General features: G+C 47.7%; 1 protein-coding gene across 1 annotated transcript; it reads left to right on the forward strand.

The window, feature by feature from the left end:
• Window positions 1–2409: 2409 nt before the first annotated feature.
• Window positions 2410–14886, forward strand: LOC147114092 (dickkopf-related protein 2-like). Its single transcript, XM_085996186.1, has 3 exons — window positions 2410–2434; window positions 2638–2781; window positions 13611–14886. Exons 1-3 carry the CDS (start codon window positions 2410–2412, stop codon window positions 13859–13861), a joined length of 420 nt encoding a protein of 139 aa, XP_085852312.1. The 3' UTR covers window positions 13862–14886.
• The last annotated feature ends 1353 nt before the right edge of the window (window positions 14887–16239 follow it).

Here is a 16239-nt window from a genome sequence, read left to right on the forward strand (position 1 = left end):
CAGTACACCGCCTTCGAGGCGAATGGCCGCCTCTACCAATTCCTTAGGGTCCCCTTTGGTGTCACCAACGGGGTCTCGGTTTTCCAACGGGAGATGGACCGGATGGTTGACCAGAACGGACTACAGGCCACTTTCCCCTATCTCGATAACGTCACCATCTGCGGCCGCAACCGGCAGGACCATGACGTGAATCTGGAGAAATTCCTCCGTACGGCCCAACGGCTGAACCTCACCTACAATAAGGAGAAATGCGTGTTTAACACAGCGCGCCTTGCCATCCTTGGCTGTGTAGTAGAGAACGGAGTCATCGGCCCCGACCCCGAAAGAATGCACCCCCTCATGGAGCTACCCCTCCCCCACTGTCCAAAAGCACTTAGGAGAACCCTGGGGCTTTTCGCCTACTATGCCCAATGGGTACCCAATTATGCGGACAAAGCCAGACCCCTCCTGAAAACCACATCCTTCCCCCTCACGGAAGAGGCGTGCGCGGCCTTCTCCCTCATTAAGGGAGACATAGCCAAGGCCACAATGCACGCAGTGGATGAGTCAATCCCCTTCCAAGTGGAGAGCGATGCATCCGACTTCGCCCTAGCCGCTACCCTTAACCAGGAGGGTAGGCCGGTAGCCTTCTTCTCAAGGACCCTACAGGGCCCCGAGACCCGACACTCGTCGGTCGAGAAGGAAGCCCAGGCAATTGTGGAGGCAGTACGGCGCTGGAGGCACTACTTGGCAGGCAAACGATTTACCCTCCTCACCGACCAACGCTCGGTTGCCTTCATGTTTAATAACAAGCTGAGGGGCAAGATCAAGAACGACAAAATCTTGAGGTGGAGAATCGAGCTTTCCACCTATGATTATGAGATCTTGTACCGGCCCGGTAAACTGAACGACCCCCCTGATGCTCTTTCACGCATTACATGCGCCAGCGCGCAAAGTGATAGACTTCAGACCCTCCACAATGACCTCTGCCACCCCGGAGTCACCAGACTCTACCATTTCATTAAGGCCCGCAACCTGCCATACTCCATCGAGGAGGTCAGGACCATGACCAGGAACTGCCAGATCTGTGCTGAGTGCAAACCGCACTTCTATAAGCCGGACAGAGCAAGCCTGATCAAGGCCACCCGCCCCTTCGAGCGTCTGAGCATCGACTTCAAGGGGCCCCTACCGTCATCCGACCGTAATGTGTACTTCCTCAACATCGTTGATGAGTACTCCCGTTTCCCCTTTGCCTTCCCCTGCCCAGACATGACCAGTAACACGGTCATTAAATGCCTGAACAAACTCTTCGCCTTGTTCGGGTTCCCGAACTATATACATAGTGACCGGGGCGCCTCCTTCATGAGCGAGGAACTCCGTCAGTTCCTATTGGAGAGGGGTATTGCAGCAAGCAGGACCACCAGCTACAACCCCCGAGGGAACGGCCAGGTGGAAAGAGAGAACGCGACGGTATGGAAGGCCACCCTCTTAGCCTTAAAGTCTAAGGGCCTCCCAACCTCCCGCTGGCAAGAGGTCCTCCCGATTGCGCTGCACTCCATCCGGTCACTACTTTGCACTGCCATTAACACCACCCCCCATGCTCGAATGTTTGTCTTCCCCAGGAAGTCGACTACGGGAACCACCCTACCAACCTGGCTGACCTCTCCGGGACCCGTCTTGCTGCGAAAGCACGTGAGGGCCCATAAAACGGACCCCCTGGTCGAGAAGGTGAACCTCCTGCACGCCAACCCCCAGTACGCCTATGTGGCTTACCCAGATGGACGGGAGGACACTGTCTCCTTACGAGACCTCGCACCCTCACCCCCCCCTCCCAACCCCCCGAGTCCAGCCGAGGTAGACGGCATGCCGGAACCCCACGAGCCTTTGCCGACTACGCAGACACCAGCTTTAACACCGGATAATGTAACACCGCCGCTGCGACGATCGGAGAGGCTAACGAAGCCTCCGGACAGACTGACATACCAGAGCTGGTAATACACTTCACCCCGCCGGACTCTAATCTAAACAAGGGGTGAATGTGGTAAACCACTGTTATAGTTATCACTGTATATTGTTCTCACTGTTCTCACTGTCACATCACTACACGAGGTCGCCTCTTGTCGCACTGTTATACCTGGGCTGACCACCTCCGACTCCGCCCATTACCTGCCCAGGTATAAAGGTAGCTGACTGGCTAGTATTCCTCCCTGTTGGATCGGATCACCCACGAGGGTGGGCTCTGTTATTTAGCCAATAAAAACCTTCAGTTACGTTCTTAACTCGTCGCCTTTTATTGGACTAATTGATAGGCATATCACTCTCCATCTCTCCTCACTGACTAAAACTATTTTTGTTCTGGTGCTAATTGTGAAGACCCACTTAAGCATCAGGTAATAGGATCTTCAGCTCCTTCCAGACAATGCTCCAAACATGGTTATGTATATGGCAATAACCGGTAACAATGATACAAGCTTCACCTTCTGTCCGTCCATCTGTTTGTCTCTCTGTATCTCCACAGAACATTCTGGGTTTTGCTTCTATACCCAACTTCCCCCTCCTCTTCCTGGGATGGGACGACTATAGTCCAATCTAACTTTATATATAATTGAAAGCACATCTGTACATAAAAATCAGAGCTATTTGATATATGTGTTGCAGGTATTTGCACAGTGGAACTTCAAGTAAGCAAAATGATCAGAACCATTTCAGAGCCACAAGCACATGAAGCTGACAGCCATTCAGCCCTGCCAGTGGGGAGTAAGAACGACTCCAGTCTGCACGTAGCAACCTCAGCCACTAGAGGTAATGGACCAGCTGATCTTGTAAAGAATGACTATCATGATATATTATTTAAAAGTGCTGGTATTCACTGTAACAGCCATCAAAACAAATTTGGATATTGTCCCTGGCCTAATTATGTGATACACATGCAGGAGCCAATAATCTGCTGCTGCCTGGCATTATACACCTAGGGGGAGAAATTCGGTTGTTAGCGCCACCGATTAACGCCTAAAGAGGCCGAGAAGTGGGGCGCTAGCCAATTTCCGGGCGGGCGCAAGGCCGCCCCATATTGAGCATGCATTTAGCGCCGGCACTAAATCTTAGCGCCTGCTCATGGGCGCAGGCTGATTATGGCGTCATTTGAGTGTGCAACGCCTTTTGGGCGCCCCGGACCGGAAATTCAGTGGCGCCCCCCTCCGTAGCGCCTGGCGCTAATAGTGACAGCTTACCTGGACCTTGCCAAGTCGCTCTCGGGCTGGAGGAGCGTTATTTAAAGGGGACTGGTGTGGTTTAAAAGCGGCAGCCATTTTTGGAGCACAACTTCCTCGAGAGGTACAAAGAGTTGCTGAGCTGCACACTGAGAGCCATTTGACTACTGAGCCAGCGCAGGCAGATGATCTTCAGCCTTCTGACCATCATCTTGCTGTTGGTGAGCCTTGACAACGGGGAACCTTCCTGTGGGCACTTATTATGGGGGCTGCATTGGAGGGGAACGTCCTGCTGCTGAATCATCTGGAAAGGGCACTGAGACGCTGGGAGGGGGGTGCGGGCATGGCCAGACGGAGGAGGGCCAACAGACGTCGCCACAGCAGACCTTACGCTGGCAGGGTTTCCCGACAGCAGTTTTCCAACATGAACATGCCGGAGGAGCAGTGTGTCAGAAGGCTGCGATTTAGAAAGAAGGTGGTGACTGAGCTGTGCCAGCTGCTTCAGCCAGATCTGCAGCCTCAGATAAGGTGCAGGACATCTCTGTCGGTGGCTGAGAAGATGCCTGCTGGCCTGAACTTCTACGCGAGCGACTGTTCTCAGGCTGCGCGTCAGAGGCTGATCAGAAGTAGCTTCTAGGCCTCTCTCACGGAATGCTTGCTGCCATTCCAAGAACAGGAATGGAACCGGTCTGACACCCCCAAGCCTGTGAAGGGCAAGATGCATGGAGTTCAGAAGAATGAGAGGCGATCTTATCGAAACATATAAGATTGTGAGGGGGCTTGATCGGGTGGATGCGGGGAGGATGTTTCCACTGATGGGTGAGACTAGAACTAGGGGGCATAATCTAAGAATAAGGGGCTGCGCTTTCAAAACTGAGATGAGGAGAAACGTCTTCACTCAGAGGGTAGTAAATCTATGGAATTTGCTACCCCAGAGAGCTGTGGAAGCTGCAACATTAAATAAATTTAAAATGGAGATAGACAGTTTCCTAGCAGATAAGGGAATTAGGGGTTACAGGGAGAGGGCAGGGAAGTGGACGTGAGTCTAGATTCGGATCAGCCATGATCCTATTGAATGGCGGAGCAGGCCCGAGGGGCCGTATGGCCTACTCCTGCTTCTACTTCTTACGTTCTTATGTAAATAGAAGGCATGGCCATTGTAAATGAAGAAAGTGTTTCATTACACAAAATGTGGTTCCTTCAAACATGAGAAAGCTATAGCAACAGAAAGCAAAACTAATACACTGACACATAACTGGCTCTCACACCCGGGAGACTGTCCAAAACATAAATCACATTCCAACCATCTTCCTTGGCCTTGATTCCACTGCGCCAACCAAAGCATCCAATGCCCCATCAGTGAGACGTTCCGCCCTCTGCCTCACTAGGCTGGTGCACCACAGGTAGGCTCCCACCGCTTTGAAGGCCTACAAGGCAGTGAGTGTGTCTGGTGATGCCAATTGACCTGCCCCTTTAAGAGCTGGCCGGCGCCAGTGTGTCTCAGGGAAAGTGATTATTGACAGCACCCTCGCTGCGCCCCGCCGCGGCGAAATTGGGATGCGTCGCCGGGTTAGCACCTTAAGAGTAGCGTGCAGCGCCTGATTTAGCGCCGCAATCACCTTTAGGGGCGCTGCAACCCAATATCGCGCTAGGTGGCGCTAAATTGCGCCTGGCGCTAAACTTTGCGCATCGCCAGGACTAGCGCCCCAAACACGGCTGTACCGAATTTCTAGGCCTTACTGGTTTAACAAAATGAAAGGAAAACTGTAAATCAAGATGGAAGAAAGTAGATCATTCTATATAACTGTTAGATCCGTGATTCTGAGAGTATGCTGTTTTTCAATAACCACACGGATGCTGTAACTTAACGATAAACAGGTATTTACTGGAGGAGGGTAGTCTCAAGACTGGGGGTACAGAGGCATGCGCAAGGCTTATATACAGGTGTGGTCACTGCCAGTACTACAGTATACAGGAGCTGTAAAAGTAGTTCTGTCTTAAAGGCACATACACTACAATTCCTCCCCTTTTAGATTAGTAGTACCCCTAATATTCAAATAACAATTAACACTTTAACATGTACATTAAACAACAATAGTCCATTTATAGATTCAGTCTTTGGGGCGGCTTCCTGACCTTTTCGGGATAGCGCCTTTCCTGAGGTTCTTGTTCTTGGTGCAGAGGCGATTCTGATCCCTTTTCATCGGGTAGTTCATCGGGTTCCACTGCTACTGGCAATCGTTCAATTATTGACGAATAAAATATCTCGATAGGGTCCACTGCTGGTGCTTCCTCCACAGTAGGCAGTGGCAGGCGCGATAGCCCATCAGCGTTCCCATGCTGTTTCGTGCCTTTATATTCTATTTCATATTGATTCGCCCCTAGAAACAGGGACCGTCTTTGTAACCATTGTGCAGTCATCACTGGAACACCCTTCTTAGAATTAAAGATGGAGACAAGTGGTTGGTGGTCAGTCAGCAAGGTGAACTTCTGCCCATGCAGATAGTGGTTGAATTTTTTTACTCCCCATACTAGGCTGAGGGCCTCCCTGTCAATCTGGGCGTAGTTGCGCTCGGCTGAGGTTAGTGACCGAGACGCAAAGGCTACTGGCCTCTCCAACCCGTCTGGGAATTTGTGCGACAGCACCGCTCCAATACCATAGGGTGATGCATCACATGCCAAACGAATTGGTAGCGCTGGGTTGAAATGGGCCAACACCTCTTTTGATGTGATCAATTCTTTACACTTCTGGAAAGCTCGTCTACGTTCGTCATCCCACTTCCATGGTACCCCTGTTTGCAGTAGGGTGTTCAGTGGGTGTAATACCGCGGACAAATTTGGTAAGAACTTGTGGTAGTAGTTTACCAGCCCGAGGAATGACATCAGTTGTGACACATTTTCCAGTGCTGGAGCCTTGACTACTGCCTCAATCTTTTCAGGGGACTTATGTAACCCCTCTTCATCGATGACGTGGCCACAATACGAGATCTGTTTCTGGAAAAACTTGCACTTGTGGCGATTAGCTCGTAGCCCATACTCCTTTTAATCTGGTGAGCACCTTCTCCAAGTTGGCGAGGTGATCACTGTCATTTTCGCCCGTGATCAAGATTTCGTCCAAATAACACTGGGTCCCTGGGATCCCTTGCAGGACATGATCCATTGCCCTTTGCCAGATAGCCGGAGCCGAGGCTACCCCGAACTCCAGCCGGTTGTATTGATAGAGACCTTTATGAGTGTTAATCGTAAGGTATTGTTTCGAAGCTTCTTCCACCTCCATTTGCAAGTACGCCTGGGCTAGATCAATTTTGGTGAAGCGTTTACCTCCAGATAGCGAGGCGAAAATATCCTCAATTCGTGGAAGCGGATATTGTACCGTGTGAAGGACTGGGTTCACTGTCACCTTAAAACCCCCACAGATGCGGACCTTCTTTGGTTCCCCAGGCGTATTACTCAACGACCTCTTCATTACAGGAACGATGGGTGTAGCCCACTCACTCCAGTCCACTTTGGGCAGTACTCCTGAACGTTCCAACCCTTCCAGCTCTGCCTCGACAGCTGGTCTGATCACATAAGGCACTGGCCTGGCCTTAAGAAACTTTGGGCTTGCATTTTCCTCTATTTTAATCGTTGCTGTTATGCCTTTTAGTGTTCCTAGTCCCTCCTGGAACACTTCTTTTGCGTCAGTTAGCATTTTTGACAGTCATCCAGGTGTGACGTCGTCAACCTTTTTGGCCTCAACCTTTAGTGCCTGTATGGAATGCCAATCTAATTGTATCTTCCGGATCCATTCACGTCCTAGCAGTGGTGGTCCTCCATCTGGCAATACATATATATCCATTTTAGGTATTTCCTGGCCTTTATATATCACTTTCACCCTTATTTTTCCTTTGGGGTAGACTTTTTGCCCCGTATACATCTTCAAGACAATCTCTGTAGCTTTCAAGGGTATATGTGAAAGTAGCCGCTTGTAGTCCCTTTGGTTTATGACTGTTAGGGCTGATCCTGCGTCCAATTCCATTTTCAATTGGACTCCGTCTATCTTGAGTGTAACCCAGATAGTCTGGTGATCCTCCATTTTGGTTGCCTTATGTAGTTTCAGACAACCCAGCTCCTTGCTTCCGGAGTCTGTGGCACTTTTCTGTTCGTCTGAACCACTGTCCATCACCTGGTGTACCTTTTTGTACTTTTCCTGTGGAGATTTCTTACTGTTGGTTTTCTTCCCAGACCTGCAGACTCTTGCTATGTGTCCTGCTTTTCCACACTGTCTGCACACTTGGTCCTTGAACCAACAATCCTTCTGGTCATGTGTTGTTCTGCCGCAGCGATAGCACTTCCCTGTTCCATAGGACATTTCATTGGTGCCATATTCTTGCGGTCTCCGTTGTATCTCTGCAGCTCCCCTTGCGACTGCTTCGTGTGATACTGCCATACTGAAAGCCTTGTCCAGCGTAAGATCCTTTTCTGATAGAAGCCGTTTCTGGGTTCCTTCACTTTGTAGCCCACACACAAACTTGTCCCTTCACGTATCTGCTAGTCCCGCTCCAAACTGGCAGTGTTTCGATAGCTTGCGCAGTTCCGTTAGGTACTCAGCATTGCTTTCGTCTTTGTGTTGGTTCCTTTTATGGAACTTAAATCGTTCTGCTATCAGCAGCGGTGTGGGGTTTAAGTGGTCCTGTAGGATTTCTACTATGCTTTCGAAATTCTTGTTCACCGGCTTCTCTGGGGTTATTAGATTTTGCAGCAACCCATAAGTTTTTGCACCCATGGAATTTAACAAAACCAGTGCTTTACTAGCATATGGCACTTCATTCGCCCTGCAGTACACCTCAATACGTTCCACATATGTCGCCCAATCTTCGACTTCATTGTCGAACGTAGAGATACTGCCACTCTTCGGCATCCCTGGGTGTGATTTAACTGTCAAAAATGGCGTCTCCCGTGCTTCCCCTTCTTCTCCGCTGGCACAAAATGGTGTCTCCCACGCTTTCCTTCCTTCCCGCGCTCGCCCTTCCTCTCCGCTGCGGCTTCTAAAAATGTCGTCTCCCGCGCTCTTCCTTCTTCTCCGCGGCTCAATGGCGTCTCCCGCGCTCTCCCTTCTTCTCCCCGCGGACACTGTTCAGCCCTTGAGCCCTGGCTGTGCTCTGCGCGTTCTTTTTTCTTTTTTTTTTCTCGATGCCGCTCGGTCCTGAACCCGGCTGTTGCTTTACCCTCTCTCTCTCCTGTTTGTTGTTTTTTTTTTTCTCGACGCCACTCGGTTTTCAACCCCCGGCTGCGCCCTGTGCGCTTCACCCTCTGTCTTACCCTGTCGACGCTGCTCGGCTTTCTCTCCGCCATCGGTCGGCTCCAGCCGCCGCTGTCCGGGAAGGGTCTGCGCTGGACCTGTCGTCAGTCTCTTGCTGATCGTCATGGCTGGGGAACCAAGCCCGGCTCTCCACCGCCTCCCCTGCGATGTTCACTCTCTGCCGGACGACTGGGCGGTTGCTCGTGGTCGATGCCCGTGTTCCTGGCCTCGACTTTTTTTTTGTTGTTACACCGCCCTCCCAGAGCGAATCCTCGAAGGGAAATGCAGAGTTGCAGGTAGATTCGAATCGACACTCGTCGCCACTGTTAGATCCGTGATTCTGAGAGTATGCTGTTTTTCAATAACCACACTAATGCTGTAACTTAACGATAAACAGGTATTTACTGGAGGAGGGTAGTCTCAAGACTGGGGGTACAGAGGCATGCGCAAGGCTTATATACAGGTGTGGTCACTGCCGCTACTACAGTATACAGGAGCTGTAAAAGTAGTTCTGTCTTAAAGGCACATACACTACAATAACAAACTCTAAAAGTTATTCAAAGGCAGTAACTCTTCTCAGCTTGAGGTGATGTTGATGAATCAGACAATCTTCTGTCTTATGGTTTACATTGTCATCTTAAACTCTAAGTGAATGGTCTTTCAACATTAATTTAAGCCCAAGATGTGTTACTGCTTTGTTAACACAGTCCAGACAATGCATTATCTGTTTATGCAATATAAACTGACCTGATTTTTCTATTGGTGATCGATTGCTGATTATCACTCAATAAATTTGCAATGGATTATCTCACAATGGCTAACCATTCAGTATGAACATCATCATGCCTCAATCACAAGGAACACACTAGATATTGGCGTCCACCATAATAGCTGCTGTTGACAAAAAAATGATGCCTGTACTTTTCTCCAGAAAAAAACATACAAATCCTGCAATGATCACAAGTCTGTAGTATGGATTTTCCACTCTGGTTTGCCTAATCTTTAGGCATAGGTTGGGTGAAGCCAAGCAGAAAAATCTGGTGCAGATTTGTTATATAAGTTCTCCAACCCCTGTGTGCATCATGCATGGAAAACGGGTTCAGGAAGTAGTTGCCTGTGTAGGGGGGTTTTTCTGCTCTCTTGCCTGTTCTGGCCCCCTGCCAGGCTTCGTGCAAGAATTACCCTTGAGTGGTTCGACCCACCCCCCCTACGGTTCTAGACCTTGGACTTAGATGCAGAGAACAGTAGTGCAGAGAAGAGGACTCAATAGACCAGGCTGAATAGCACGAAATGGATGCTTTTATTTTTGAACAGTTTGAAGCATTACAAAATACATGTCATAGGCACAGATTAAAGTAACTACAATCATGCACAAATTTATGAACTTGACTCTATGGAAATGGGGAACACACGGCACATCGTAAAAGGGGAAACACATTACGATTTCCCTTAACTCCCTCCCCTATACCTAAACTAAGTTTCGACCTGGGGAACTTGGGATCATGCTCACCACTCTCGAAATCGCGAAAAGGGGTTCGCAGACTTTTGACACCGCTTCCCGTCGTCACGTGGATTGGAAGCTTCTGGCGCAGTCGATATTCTCTCCTCCCTCGAGGCGGTGGGGTAGGCCCAGCCTCGATGAGCGCTCGTCAAGGTTGAGATCCACAATCGTGGATTTTGGTTCATGGAGTAGACCTAGATGCAGGTTATGCACATGGGAGAATCTTGTGGCATCGATCGCCGGTTCTCCAGAGGGTTTCTTCTCCGTCGGCCTGGGTCGTCGATGATCTCCCGACCCCAGTACCCGGGCCACCCTTGTCGTCTTCTCGTCGTGGCCGAGCCTTGTTTGGCTGAACACCGGCCACGTTGTCCTTTTTCCGAAACCGTCCGTCTTTAAAAAGACGAAAACGTTTTCATCGATCTGCCGAAGTGGAAGAGGCGCCGATCCAGGCACCGTCCGCCCTTCGTTCGTTCCTCGTAGAAGAAAGTTCTTGAAGAAATGGAAGCCTGAAGTCGCCCAACAAGAAGCCGTAGCAGTGAAGAAGTAACTTAGATGGACTTTCAATCCATAGTTATACTCTTTTGGGACAGTCTTATCTCCCGCCAAATCATAGTCCTGTCTTTGTATTAATTTTGGCGGGCAGAAATCTCTGCAGGGGCGCTTTGTCTTGTAACGGAGCCGGTGATAACTTGAACTGGCCTTCCTGGCCGATAATGTCTGTTAATGTCCTTTGCATTGTCACCGCGGCTCGGTTCGCATATTGATCGGTCCGGACATTTTCCTTGATGGCTGCTAAATGGTTTTTCCTTTGTACGATAAATGGGTATAAGTGTTTTTACATTGCCCGCCCATATCTTGATGGGCCCCATCCTGTACTTATAATCCATTGAATATGTATGCTGTTGCTCTGAGTTTCGGTTCCCAGATACTGGCTTTCGCGGGCTCACTGTCTTCAATCCACAAGCCTGCCTGGCTTGCAGTAACAGAAATAAAATGGTTCATAAACTGATCACGGGGCCTGGCGGCCATTTTGTATGCCCTTTTATCAAAGGTTTTTCTGTGCAAGCTTACTTTGGTCAATAAACAGTCTTATTTTATCCAGTTTTCTTGCGTGATTTTTGCTGAAAATTGCGAATCTTACACCTGATACAGATAGGAACTTCATTAAAATATTTAAATTAGGCTGGGAATATCCTGCATGCAATTTCCTGATGATCTTGTGTGTAGGTTGCTCAACAATATTTCCGCCCATGTACAATGGACTTCCAGGGTTGCAAGGCAATCGGAACTATACAGATGTTCATTTAAGGGTCACAAACAATACTATCGTTGCAAGTGGTTTCAGTCCATTTCTGCACCATTTTTCTTGATTTTCTTTTTCTGTTGCCGCATAGATTTTGAGGAATTTTTGTGGCAATTGCTCTGTTGCTTTTTGTCCCTACCACTCTATTACTGGCAACAATGGATTTCCCAATGGGTGCCACCTATCCCCAGCTTTCAGGAGGAAGACATGGAAGTGTAGCAGAGGGATGTTATGAAGGTTAGAGTGTGCCAGAGGTACCCTCAAATACACATCTACAGACGGAGGTATAGATATCTTGCTTTATCAGAGAGTTAGTGTGTGCAGAGACGCCACTTCGCAAAGTAGGCAGTGACAGAAGACCCCAGTAGTACAAGTAATGAATGCCTGACTAACTGTACAGCTTGACAGTTCGTTCAGAACAGCCCTATCACTGCATTCATGCTTTCAGTGAAAAAAAGCATTCTAGGCTGATCAGAAGCCATCATGGCCTGATCAGGTGCACCCACCAAGGATCCACCAAATATGCCTGCAGGCATTGCTGTATTTATATGGAAAAGACAGCAAGGGACTGTGTTCAGAGTCCAGAATGCAGAGCTATGCCATCTGCTGTAAGGGCACTGGTAGCTAATGTATATTATAGGATCAACACAACCAGTGGCAGTACCAGGCAATTATGGCTACAAAGCTGCCTCCACTTCCAGTTATGCTGCAATGTGAACCAATGGGGATGATGCACTGGAGTAGCAAACAGGGCCACCCTCATCACAACTACTTTGTGTACCTTCTAGCAGCTATCTGCGGTTGGGGGGGGGGCACGGTGCGCGGGGAGGGGGGATGCTGGACTTATTCTTCACTTACCTGCAAATTCATTCCTGCACAATGGATTTCCTTTCACTTCTTTTGTGCCTGTCATTTGTTATCCCTCCCCCACACTTCAACCTTTGGCAAAGGCAGCCAATGGATTGAAATACCTGGGAGGGGTTTGGAACACAACCTGACATCCATTCCCACCACTAGTGTGATCCCTACACACATTCAAGTCTGGAGTTATACATAATTATGATAAAGAGATGACCACAAAAAATTGCATACAAACAACAGAATTTACTTTGGGTAAGCTTTGGACCAATTTTGTACCATTTGCGAATAATTGGAAAATTTACCCTTATATGTTATCCTGGAGTTCAACTGACATTTCTAAATCATTCCAAATTTGTTTTTTCATGGTTGCTGACATCATCTGGACAAGTCCTCTTTAAGATTACTGGTTTGTAACATTCCTGGGAATGTATTACTCTATTATTGTGTATCCATTATTCTATATGTAGTCATACCCAGGTATCAATTCTAATAGAAAGAAATACGGCTGTATAGACATTATTCTCTCAGCAGTCACTTTTTACTATGTACAGTCCTGAAATATTGTTTCTTTTCTCTATTCACTGCCATGTATCAACTATTCTCACTGGTCTCATGTAGATATTAGCATTCAAGTGCTTAACACGTTCATTTGCAATTCTTTTGCACACTATTTTAATGGGGGTGTTAGGGTTAACATCTCCATTGAGATAGTAGACAAAGGAACTGCATATGAACTCATATAAGCATTCTTACATTACTATTCACTGCATATTTTGAAAGTCCATGTAATTCTTGGGTACCCATTATTCTTTGTGTAATATTTGGTGAGATCACAGTATTAGGAAATACAACTAATATATCACCCAAATCTGGGTGTAGATGGTGTTGACAATGAACAGTGAAGGAAAGAAACCAGGTGAAGGAAACTGGAAAAGTAAATGGAAAAGGATATTACTTAATACAATGGGTTTGTTAGACACACAAACAGAATAATAATAATGTCCGTTCTCTTGAGGTGACTGCAAAATGGCAGGAAATGGGTTTGTGTTCCCACAAGCTGAGTTTCCTATCAGTGTGATATGCGCCAGGTATTTTCCCAGAGAGAGGGAAAAACCAAAGGGAAAGTCACCCTCCTGGACTGCTCTGTGCACTGTCTGGGGTCAGCTGTAGATTAGTATTGACAGTAGGTCTTAAGTCTGTGCCCTTGGCTCAGTAAATTGAGGAGACAGCTGTGTGGGGTAAAAAAGAAGAAAGAAATGACAAAAAATGTAATTCCTCTCATGATTAACGCTTCCAAATAAAATATATTAATATTACATAGTCAACCCATGAGGATAGATGATACGAGAGGTGACACTGCAACATTGATGAAGTCATGGTCCTCTTCTAAGTTGGGTTTAAGCAAGGTTGTTGCTGTTGTGAGACAGGAAAATCTGAAACTCAAAGCTTCACTTTCTTCACTCTGTTTTGAAGCAGGGCTTGAAGGAGATTCCTGTCTCCGGTCGTCAGACTGCGCGGAAGGATTCTGCTGCAGCCGACACCTCTGGTCCAAAATATGTAAACCGCTGCTCCAATGGGACGAAGTGTGCACGAAACAGAGGAGAAAGGGTGCTCGTGGTGCGGAGATCTACGAGCGATGCGACTGTGAAAAGGGGCTTACTTGTCGGACTCTGAGACACCCAGGAGCAGCCAAAAAAACACGACTCCGTACCTGTCAGAAAGAGTAGTCTCTGTTGATAGTATTATCCCTTTTCAAGACTCTGCATTGCATGAGTTAGATCGTGTTCAATCAACATAACCGTAGTTACAGACAAATAGCAAGTAGTTGAGTTACTGTTTTCAAATCTGAGCTAAATCTGTAAAATGTGCGCCGGATCTGTTGGTAGCTATATGTGTACTGCAGGGAACGTATTCACTGAATAGATATTTTTTATTATATGTATTTTTCATTCCTTGGTCATGTAATAACTTCTTGCAGTGATGGCTGTAACAAAAGCATTGTAATGTTCCAGCTGATTATTTTGGACCAGGGAAAACATTTCTTTACATAATTTCCATTTGATCTGTTGAAAACCTTTTATGAATACCAGAAACTGAATATAGGATTACATCGGATATACGGCACAGAAACAGGCCATTCGGCCCAATCCGTCTATGCTGGTCTTTATGCTCCACTCGAGCCTCCTGCCGTCTTTCCTCATCTAACCCTATCAGCATAACCCGCTATTCCCTTCTCATATACTTATCTAACTGTCCCTTAAATGCATCTATACTATTCGCTTCAACCACTCCCTGTGGTAGCAAGTTTCACATTCTCACCACTCTCTGGGTAAAGAAGTTTCTTCTGAATTCCCTATTTGATTTTTTGGTGACTATCTTATATTGATGGCCTCTAGTTTTGCTCTTTCCCACAAGTGAAAACATTCTTTCTGTATCTACTGTATCAAAATCTTCCATGATTTTAAAGACCTGTACTCCTCGGCCTTCTCTTTTCAAAAGAGACCCAGCCTGTTCATCCTTTCCTGATAGATACATTCTCCCATTTCTGGTATCATCCTTGTAAATCTTCTCTGCACCCTCTCCAGTGCCTCTATATCCTTTTTATAATATGGCGACCAGAATTGCACACAGTATTCCAAGTGTGGTCTAACCAAGGTTCGATATAAGTTTAGTATAACTTCATTACTTTTCAATTCTATCCCTCTAGAAATAAACCCTAGTGCTTGGTTTGCTTTTTTTATGGCTTTGTTAACCTGTGTCGATAATTTTAGCGATGACCAAATAAAATTCTCTATCGGTCAGGTCATTATAGCCATTCTTTTTGACTTTGTCACTTGCCAGTTTTCCAGCCTTACTTCTGGAGATAAGAATAGGTTAACAATTCGAGTGGGATCTTGATTCATTTAATTTTTCTCAGACGGGGCTGGAGCCATGTGCTCAGTAGGGTTTGGGCTGCATGTTTACAAGAGCAGATTTTTCATGCACTCTCCAGTCCTTCGTCAACCTTTATGTTTGACTATTTAAGTAATAGGCATTACTGATGAAGAACAAAACACTTGCAATGGGAAGGACGCTAATTATTTTTTGACAGTGGTATGTCCAGAACATCCTAGTTGGAGCAACATCCCACCCATTCTCTTAGGCAGTCCCTCGGGACCGAGGATGACTTGCTTCCACATTAAAAATGAGTTCGCAGGTGACTGATGAGTCCAATGCGGGACCTACAGTCTCTGTCACAGGTGGAGCAGACGGTGGTTGAAGGGGCGGGTGGGTGGGGTGCTTGGGTTGACGTGCGCTCCTTGCGCTGCCTGCGCTTGGTTTCCGCTTGCTCCCGGCGAAGAGACTCGAGATGTTCGGCGCCTTCCCGGATGCTTCTCCTCCACTTTGTGCGGTCTTGGGCCAGAGATTCCCAGGTGTCAGTGGGGATGTTACACTTTTTCAAGGAGGCTTTGAGGGTGTCCTTGAAGTGTTTCCTCTGCCCACCTGGGGCTCTCTTGCCATGTCAGAGTTCCGAGTAGAGCGCTTGTTTTGGGAGTCTCATATCGGGCATGCGGACAATGTGACCCGTCCATCGGAGCTGATTGAGCGTGGTCAAAGCTTCGATGCTGGGGATGTTGGCCTGAGCAATAACACTGACGTTGGTGCACCTATCCTGCCAATGGATTTGCAGGATCTTGCGGAGGCAGCGTTGGTGGTATGTCTCCAGTGCTTTGAGGTGCCTGCTGTACATGGCCCATGTCTCTGAGGCATACAGCAGGGCGGGTATCACTTCTCCTCTGTAGACCATGAGCTTAGTGCTGGGCTTGAGGTCCTGGTCTTCAAACACTGTCTTCCTCAGGAGACCGAAGGCTTCACTGGCACACTGAAGGCGGTGTTGGACTTCGTCGTCGACATCTGCCCTTGTTGACCGTAGGCTCCTGAGGTGTGGAAAGTGGTCCACGTTGTCCAAGGCCTTGTCGTGGATTTTGATAATCAGGGGGCAGTACTGTGTGGCGGGGGCAGGTTGGTAGAGGACCTTTGTCTTATGGATGTTTAGTGTAAGGCCTATGCTCTCATACGCTTCGGTGAAGGTGTTGACGATGGTTTGGAGTTCGACCTCCGAGTG

Source organism: Somniosus microcephalus, chromosome 8 (genome assembly GCF_052327205.1).
Source record: "Somniosus microcephalus isolate GS21.2 chromosome 8, FLI_Smic_1.0, whole genome shotgun sequence".
Classification (NCBI taxonomy): domain Eukaryota; kingdom Metazoa; phylum Chordata; class Chondrichthyes; order Squaliformes; family Somniosidae; genus Somniosus; species Somniosus microcephalus.

Excerpts from the sequence above, each read along its gene's own strand:
- LOC147114092 (XM_085996186.1), top strand. The coding sequence starts at position 2,410 with ATGGTTATGTATATGGCAATAACCG. Across the intron at positions 2,435-2,637 it reads TATGTATATGGCAATAACCG|GTATTTGCACAGTGGAACTT; the intron begins GTAACAATGATA and ends TATGTGTTGCAG. Across the intron at positions 2,782-13,610 it reads AGCAACCTCAGCCACTAGAG|GGCTTGAAGGAGATTCCTGT; the intron begins GTAATGGACCAG and ends GTTTTGAAGCAG.